The 9,078-nt window shown below is 48.5% G+C and overlaps 1 protein-coding gene across 5 annotated transcripts; it reads right to left on the reverse strand.

Moving 5' to 3' along the window:
* Window positions 1-560: 560 nt before the first annotated feature.
* TMEM250 (transmembrane protein 250) lies at window positions 561-6,166 on the reverse strand. Of its 5 annotated transcripts, XR_012045675.1 has the most exons (4): window positions 5,951-6,166; window positions 4,300-4,479; window positions 1,948-2,161; window positions 1,651-1,788 (listed from the first exon to the last, which is right to left on the reverse strand). XR_012045675.1 is itself a non-coding variant. In XM_072883077.1 (3 exons), the coding sequence occupies exon 3, from the start codon at window positions 2,026-2,028 to the stop codon at window positions 1,609-1,611; it is 420 nt and encodes a 139-aa protein (XP_072739178.1). In that variant the 5' UTR covers window positions 2,029-2,161; window positions 4,300-4,413; window positions 5,951-6,163; the 3' UTR covers window positions 561-1,608. The 5 variants fall into 5 exon arrangements, 4 of the variants coding, with proteins under 4 accessions (XP_072739178.1, XP_072739177.1, XP_072739179.1 ...); XM_072883077.1 differs by having other exon boundaries at window positions 561-2,161; window positions 4,300-4,413; window positions 5,951-6,163; XM_072883076.1 differs by having other exon boundaries at window positions 561-2,161; window positions 5,951-6,163.
* Between the last annotated feature and the right edge of the window lie 2,912 nt (window positions 6,167-9,078).

A 9,078-nucleotide genomic window follows, 5' to 3' on the forward strand; every position in this document is an offset into this window, starting at 1 on the left:
GCAGAAACAGCCTTTGGCTCTCGCAGGGCTAATCTAAAGTTCACACCACCGTGGCCCATTATTTATTCAGCTCTGCGTGTTCGGTCTGCATTACCTGTAACACTTGATAATGAGATAATTTCTGGGTTTGCTTTAGCTTTGGGTTTCAGACAGAAGCTTCTCTATTTTGCATCCATAAGCCTACAAATCAAAGTATGTCAGCAGAAGACTGCAATACTCACAAGCTGAAATACGAAGTATCCTTCCCTGTGTGCAAACTGGCTTTGTTCTCAACCACATTCATATCTCAGACCAAAGACATCATAAAAGAACAGTCATGTATTTCCAGTCTTGCTTATTCCGTTATGATCGACTCCAATGATTTCAGGGGAGGAAAAAAAGGGTCTCCATTTTTACCAACTTGTTTTTAAACAGTTCTTTAAAGAACACAAGGAAAAGAGCAATATTCTATTATAAGGAAAAACAAACAAAACCAGAATAAAAATAAACTTTAAGCCAGCTTCTGGACTCGATAAATAAAGTTCCTTGACTGACTGCAGAGGAACAGTCTGAGATCTTAGATCAAGACCAGTAAAACTGTGCTCAATGCTTAACTCCCTTCCTGAGCTGTTAGCAAAGCTCTCCAGTGACCCCACTCTCACTGCTGCAGAGGTAGGAGAGAGAATGTTTTCTGTAATCGCAGAGAACAATTATTGCCATTTCAGATTGTACTCTGCTTTCAGTCTCTCCTAGGTAAGACAGTCTCATCTCACCATACTCCGTAAGACAGAAGTACCTCTGTGTGAAAACTGGAACTAATCAATTCAGGGAAACGTAGAACCAAATGCCAAGATCTAAACGCTAAGGACCATTGCAATGGGTTCCCCCTAATCACTGCAAAATGCTAACATATTTGCTGTGACTGGGAATCTCAAGAGCACGATACCAAACTGCTCCCATCACTCCAGTGGATTTGTCCTATTAGGGTAAGAGTCGATTACTGAGCACTAACTGCCTGAAAAGGACAAAGCCGTTGAAAGCTATATAATTACGTTAAAGTGAACAGAACAGTATAGTGGGTTAAAAGCATGTCTTGCACAAATCTACAAACAAACCAGAAAAAAAACCCCAAACCCCTACACTCGGTTGAATTTGGCCCCATATTCTTAGCAGGGAATACGCAAAATGCAAACTACATAAAGAAAGGATAACACTGGTCAGGTAGGACACATATTACATGCCTGAGACATTAAGGAACATTTTTAGAAAAAGGGTGAAGAGCGTGGGGTGCAAAGTTATCTGGCTTCTGCCCTCCAGATAAATCACTGCCTAAATCACAGATAAACAGCAGCAAAGTAGGCTCCTATGGACTGGAAGAAATGTCTATTAAAATTTATATTAACTTGCACTGTGCAAAGAAAAAACACCCAATCAAGTGTTGCACTTTGATAATCAAAATGGCACCTCAACCCTCAAAAAGATACAAATCCCAGAGACAAGTACATTAATTTACCAGTAAAAAGTAGCACTGATAAATAAATTAATTTATATAAAAAAAGAAAAGAAAATATTGACACATTTTGGGGTAGAAGAAAAGTCACCTTCTCAGCCCACATGCGCGTGTTTTATTTACATATCCACAAATACCATGAAACACCATCCCAGCCCCCCCACTAGCAGCATGGTCACATGAATCCCATAGATGAGCAGTTCATTCATGAGGCTGAAGTCTACCCGCCTTCGCCCCAGTAAGAGGAGGATGATGGAGAGTTTGTACTGGAAACGCAGGAAGATCCGGATGCCAAGGTACTGAAGGCAAAACAAGACAGAGAGTGCCACCCAGAGGATGGAGGTAAACAGGCTGCAGCTGAAGTACAGCAGGAAACGGATGAATCCATACATCCATCGGGATTTGAGATAGATGTCGAAATTGTTGTACTTGGTGCGCACCAAGTGAGTGGTCCTTACCGGGCCACAGGCCGAATGCAGGCAGGTCGTGTGGGGGCCGTGGAACGAACGGACCCGGCGGGGAATGGGGATTACAGGCATCAGGCACCCCACCGGTCACCGAGTCCCAGGGCAGGATTTACAGGGCACATATCAAATATCATCCATTAACATGGAAGAGATCCAACAGCCTGGGAATGCTAACTCTTTGCTGAATCTCCAGGAAGGAAGAGACCTGCAGGAAGGCAGAGAAGGAAAACACATTTGAGTAGCCCCAGCAGGAAGAGAGGCAGCGCGGCAGATACGCTCCGGCTTGGCAGTTACTTACAACTGCTTTGCAAAACTCAACTTCTTCACTTAAAAGAACTTTGCTTTGCTTACTGTTTACCAGGTGGACATATAGAAATACAATTCTGCTTCCATCATCACCAAGTCAGATTCCAGACAGCTCCCTAGTAGCATGCAATATCAGCGCTAGTCCTAACCTTTTATAAGCTTTACAGTGTTAATGCAGGAAAGATGAGAACTTTGCTCTGGAATTATCCTGGCTAATTCACAGGTCCTTCTTAATCAAACAGCTGTCCTGCAACAGTCCACCCATGCGAGCAGTAATATTAATGTATGTGTTTGCATTGGATCATATTTCTTTTAAAGAAAAAAAAAGAAGTTCTCCAAGTACTTTTGCAAGTGAATTCTACAGCCCAGGCACAGTGGTGAGTCTAGATTTCAGCTCATTTCAAAACTTGGCAAAGCTTCACCAAATAAACAAGCTGAAAATAATGGAAGGTCTTGCAAGAACAATGAGGCAATCATGTTTTTCACACTCTACAGGATGTACCTCCCCTTGCTCAGACGAGCCTTGCGGTCTCACTGTCATTGCATCCAATGGCAAGGCAGCCTTTCAAAGACATCTACTAGTTTATTTCTCCCTTTGGGACCCGCAGAGATAAGTGAAACATCTTGATCTTCTGGAGTGTTTAGGATTTATAATCTCAACATCCTTCCACACACCCATTGTTGTTCTGTGAGTGATGAGCAGTGGCCTGTTAGCTGCTCTCTGCTTCACCCCAGGCTTATGATGCGCCAAATTCCGGGAATTATGAAATGACAATGCACTCATCAGATAATGCTAGAAAACAGCAGGGACTTCCCCCGCCTCCTCGCACACCCCGGCGTTCAGACCCAGGCATTCAGATCCGGGCAGATCTTTCCTTTGTTGAACAAGAGATCCTGTTACTCTTAAAATTAAAACTAAAGTAATTTAAAAGTTACTTCAAGGATTTTTTTACTTTGTTACTAACAAAACTAATCACAGAGTAAATTATAAGGCTGCAGAAAATTGTACTTTGATATCAAAAACCTTCTCTGATACAATGTGCATCACTGGGTAAGGCTCTTCACTGCTTCCTGCCTCAAATTACATGTCAATGGAAATAGCAGTTCTGATCTCTTCTGCTCGGCCCCAGGTTCTAATTCCTTTTCGCTGTTACAGAAGTTTGCAGGCAATCTGTTGGCTCTACATGAATCAGGAACTAATAAAAAGGAGCATGGGTTAACTTATGACTAAGGAATTTAAGAAATTGAAGTCTGTTCTCAGTTATCAGACACTCTCATAATTTTAGGTGCCTCCTTGCCATAATTTCCTGTTTGAAGAAAGGAAATACTAAGCAGCTCAGAAGTGTGTTACGAGAATGTATTTTGCAAGACACATAAATTGGTCAGGCATTAAACCAACACTACTTAAAAACAACATCGGTTTGTGCCTGGAGCATGCAACCGGACATGCTTCCCACATGCTGTGTATATACTGCTCAGTGTTTGTTTTCAGAGGTATTTTTGGAGGACTAAGTTAGCAAGATAGGTTGAAATTCACATCCTCTGGATTCAGAACATTCCATATCTGATGACGCAGTCTCTCCTTACAACCTCTTTCACCAGGACACAAAAGGCAGCTTATCATTTTCCAGCAAACTCTTACATAGCTTCTTAATCCGAGTCCCTGAGCAGCCACAGGGAAACCGGCGTGCACACTATTAGAGCGCTCGGCAAGACCACGCCCGAGTGACGGAGCACAAACCCCGCTCGCAGAAGCTGTAGTTTGCAGGGGCAAACTGAACACACTGGCTTCATGTCTGAGCCCTGTTTGAGGAGTTTTGATTCGGACAAAACCTTCAATAGATGAATCCAAGAGAACCGCTCAAACGGCTCAGCTGCAGAGACTTACTCTTTGTGAACAGCAGCAGCTTGGGCCCACCAGGTAAATAAACAGCCTTTGGTAGGTTCATGCTCTTTAGATAAACTCAAATATCAACACTGGAACAGCCACGAGCAGAGGGACACTGTGAGAATAGAATTAACTTTCTGAAATATTACATTTTTAATGGTGCTGCCATCCACTCAGCAGAAGGTCGGTAATCCGCTGCCGTTTCTGGATGCCACTTAATTCTTGTAACAAAAAAGTGAAGTTTTCCTGTGACACCTGGCTTTCTAGGAAGAGTGAAAGAAACTGCTAAGGTGCTTCATAGACTCACAACATTCTACATATGAGTTGATCTAGAAGATAAAACGAGAGAGTAAGTTTCAATTTGCTCATTTTGTGTGTTAAAAAGTTCAGAATTACAAGGCCCCTCCCCAAGCATGAATTTTTAATCCCATGAAGATTCTAAAAAGAATCACGCGCTCAATAACATATATATTACAGCTTACTGATACATGCTGGAAAGAATCAGCTAGCTTGTATTCAATGCCATACACACAGACAGGAAAGTGAAAATCACAGATAAAGAACTTGTCAGTCACCTTCTGCTATCACAGAACCATCACCGTTCACCCAGGGCATACGAAACACGCTGCAGAGAGCACGCACAGCCAGCGTTTTCCAAACAGAATACAGAAGAGCAGGCCCCCAAGCCTGTATGTTGGCATAGGATCCCTAGAAACAGATTTGGACAGCCATGCCCCAAGATTTTTTTTTGGGGCCTTTCTGTTTTAAAGCACATGGCTGTGAGGCTGGAAAGCTGAGTCGGTCTCTTCTGGGTATCACCCTACAGCTCGAAGGATTTCAATTCTAAGGCTCAGGCAACTCAATGTCAGCCATGCTGCCGTGACCCCAAGCATCACATTAATGACGGCCTCATCAGGAAGTTAAAAATCGGGATAACCATTCACTTTGGTGAGTTTTCACTCCCTCTCCTTTAAAAATGGAGCGTATGACGAGAAAGCTACCGAAATACAGTGCTACTTCTCTTCATCTATCACACGCTCCAGGCAAGGTCTGCTGTTGCTCAGGGTACTCATAATTCGTGGAAGAGGAGGGATGACAGAAAGACCGCAACGTTCACAGATGACAGGGCCATCAGTCAGGACCAGCGGGACCAAAGTGTTCCAGGAGGAGCCAAACGAGGTTAGGGACAATGACAAATAAAGGTTAGTGCTGATACAAGAACGCAGGGAGCACCGGAAGGAGGGGAAATTCAAACTCCTCCTACATCCTACCAGATCCCAAACCAAACCGCATCGACTGGGGAAAGGGACTGAAGGCAGGAGGCTCTGGCAGCCCTTCCCCGTGGCCCGGGAGGTCCCAAGTCCAGCCCAGACAACGCGGAGCCCCGCCGACCGGGCGGGCAGCGACAGCCCCGCGCGGCCACCGGGGCACGGCTGCGACTCGCCTCAGGGCAGCCAGAGGCTCGCCTCAGGGCAGCCAGAGCCCCGCCGGGCGCCAGGGCCCCCGGGCCCGGCCCGCACCCGCAGGCCGCGCTGCCACGCGAGCCCCAGACCGGCAGGCGCGGGGCCGCGGCCCACGGTCCCCCGCGGACGGTGACCGACGGCTGTGGCACCCACCGGGCCCGGCGCACCCGCCGCCCCTCGCTGCGGGCCCCAGCACGGAAGGGGCCTGGGGCGGAGGCGCCCGCCGCTGCAGAGCGGGGGCGAGGGCGGGGGCGAGGCCCGGGCCGCCGCCGCCGCCTCCCCCCCCAGCCCCAGCCCCAGCCCCGGCCCCGGCGCCGGGGCGTCGCCTCGCACTCACCGTCCTGCCCATGGCTCCCCGCCGGGCGGCGGCCGCCGAGGCCAGGCGCCCCGGGCCCGGGCTGATGGAAGGCCCGGGCCTACGGGCGAGCGCCGCAATGCGCATGTGCAGGGGGCAGCGGCGCTCCGGTTCCGGCCGGTGACGGCGACGGCGGCGGCGGCGGTCAGGGAGCGGCCGGGGAGGCGCGCGGCGATGGCGTCATCGCGCCGCGCCGCCCCCGCCGGCCGGAAGCGGGAGGGAGCCGCGTTGCCCGGGCAACGCGGAGGCGGCGGGGGGCGAGGAGAGCGGCCTGCGGCCGCGGCTGCCGGCTGTGCGGCCACCCCGGCGGGCCCAGCTCTGCCGGGGGTGCCGGGGGGTCCCTCCTCCGGCGGGTGGGGCCCGGCAGGGCTGGCAGACAAGCCGAGGGAGCCTGGAAGGTCGTTTCCACCGTAAACCGGGCCGGCGGCAAACGCCGCGGAGGGGATCGTGGGTCCGGCTCGGCTCGTCACCACACGCAGGGGTTTCAGCTGCCCGCACCGCGTGGTCCTGAGGGTGCTGGAAGATCCCCAGTAACAGAATCACCTGCAGAGCGTACACCGTTGCCTGAAGCAAGAGCCCGGCAAAGATTTCTCCAAGTTGCGCGTGGGCTGGACCTTTCGTGACCCTGAGCGCGGTTTCGTGGCCAGGCCGATATGGCGTGTGGCCCAAGGGTCGCCTCCAGGGTTGCCGAGCGGCTGGGGCAGCGCGGGCAGGTACGTGTGAGGAGTCCACGTCCCGGGAGAGCCCGCGGCACTCCTGCCTGCGCTCCCGGGAGGGACCGCGCTTCACCCCGCTGAAGGAGCTCAAGCACTTTTAGAAAAGCAAATATAGGAGATCCAGACTTCTGGAGAGGCCAGAAAGATCCAAAAAGTTTTTAAAAAACAAACAGGTGGAGGAAAATTCAAAAGCAATATATAAAAATAAGGAAAAGAAACTTCCTCCCTGCTGTTTTCTCTCAGATTTAATTAAGAATTACTTTCCGTAACGGAAAGAATACAGAACTTTGTCATTGCCTCCCTGCCCTGCTTGCCATCTAGGCACTACCATGGTGGAAAAACATTAAATAATAACAACTCGAGCCATCTGCCAAGACCAGGACCTGCCGCACTGCACAGGCGGTTGAGGCACCAGGCCAAACACCTCCCCGCGTCCCAGCTGCCTCGCTGATGCACGCTCTGTTCCGGTCCCTCCCCGTTCGCCTGCGGTAGCGCCTGCCCTGCGGAGCAGTTTTATTCTGCAAATACAATGAGGGGCCTGAGGTGCAGGACGCATCACGGGGAATTACAGCTGAGGTAATAAGCGGTGGCGTACTCCTAGCAAATTGCCAGTTCTGTGTCTCCCACATACCTTCTGGTGGGAGCGAGAAGGGGAGGTGCGAAGCTGATACATTTTCCCAATAGCATGAAACTGGGAACATCTGTTCACTGACTGAGATAAGCAGGAGAGCCACGTTCCATTTATTTCCCTCCACCATTGCCTGGGACTGGAGCCACAGCCCAGAGATGGGAATTTCAGCCCAAGCAACAAAATTATGAAAGTACTTTGGTTTTCCAGCTGTGCCGCAGAGAATTACAGGGATGCTGCTGAATGCAAGTGCTGCAAAGGGGGGCTCCTGGCATCCTGCAGGAACCCCTCAGGGTGGGAAGGGAGGGCTGGAGGTCCTTCCTAGCCTCCAGAAAAACCCAGGCAGCTCCACTGAGCGACCCCACAACCTGAACACCTGTGTGCAAGGGTGCGACGCAGCAGCGTCAATGCCCAGACTCACCCTTTTAATTTCTTAGGTCAGGATGACAAAAAAGCAAGACGGCACTATTCCGTTTTCTGCCTGAAATGTTTTGACCCCTTTGCTGCTTAAACGAATGTGTATCTTCATAAAAAATAAACTGTCCTCGGGTCAGGCATGAATTGAAGCTTTGACATTCAAAGAGGTAAGATCCTGAAGGAGCGCTTGTGGTTCAGCCCGAAGGCAACCCGCCCACAACACTCCAGCAGCGCTCTAGGTTGTATTTCTTTCCTGTGCTAATTTTACTAAAGACACAACTCATATTCCTGTTGATTGAACAGTTTTGTGTTGACAGCGTTGAAGATTTGTGATGAAACTTATCATCAGCCCAGAGAGTGGGCCATTAGTACTAGTCACAGCAGCCAGCTACTGCTGATATATTTTATGGCACGCTTCGAAGACAAACATACACATTTATATGTCACTTGTTGCAATATAAATGCTAACTTGTACTTCTTTCAAAACTTTTAATGAATTGTATACATTTCACAAGATTTATAGCATGAACCGAATGGCTCAAAATATTACTTTAAACATATTTGTCACTTTGGCAACAGAACAAAAAAAATCTGGAAGATATTGCGTTTACAAATAAATCATAAATATATGCATCTTAAAAGAGTTTATTTCGGTCATTAATAGTTGATGGGCCCCCCCAGTGCAGGATTTAAAGTTAAATTATGCAAAATCAAAAACAAACCTTATAATACTTAATCAAACATGCATAAAACTGTCAGGGCCAAATAAATTCTCTCAATTAACTTGCTTCAGATTGTGATTGCATCTACTAATTTAATCAACACTAGAATAATTTGGAGACTGGGTAATGATAAATTACTATGGTGCTGCACATGAAGGGCCGCTAAGGTAGTGTGCTGAGACAAGCATGCAAGAAATGCTTTCTGGGCTGAGGGCAAAAAAGTAACAGCCGAGTTGTCACAATCATTTTATAATGGAAACATCTTCTTATTCCCATTTTGGAGGGGAATTTTTTCCTGTAAAGACTTCAAATGCCTGTCATGGATAGACCTTGTCTGGATGAATGACTTCCATGTTAGCCCATGGAGTCAATCTCATTTCGGTCTGAGATGAGCGAAGAAGTCAAACCTACGTAGACATTCCCTCCACATTTCGAACTCATTTTGTGAATGCGATCTTTCACTCGGAACGCAAGGCTAGGAACTGCGACTTCCAGCCCTGCTTTCTGGCACTGATTCATACTTTAGCCTCGGTCCAGTCATTTAGGCTGGAGCTGGAGTAACAACCCTGTCATGCTGAGATCTCCTTTAGCTCAATCCTTTTGCACTTTGAATCCATCTGCACTTAC

The sequence above is a fragment of the Ciconia boyciana genome, chromosome 18 (assembly GCF_034638445.1).
Source record: "Ciconia boyciana chromosome 18, ASM3463844v1, whole genome shotgun sequence".
NCBI classification, from domain to species: domain Eukaryota; kingdom Metazoa; phylum Chordata; class Aves; order Ciconiiformes; family Ciconiidae; genus Ciconia; species Ciconia boyciana.

Bases quoted from the DNA above. Each gene is read 5' to 3' on its own strand.
- TMEM250 (XM_072883078.1), bottom strand. From the start codon at position 2,028: ATGCCTGTAATCCCCATTCCCCGCCGGGTCCGTTCGTTCCACGGCCCC.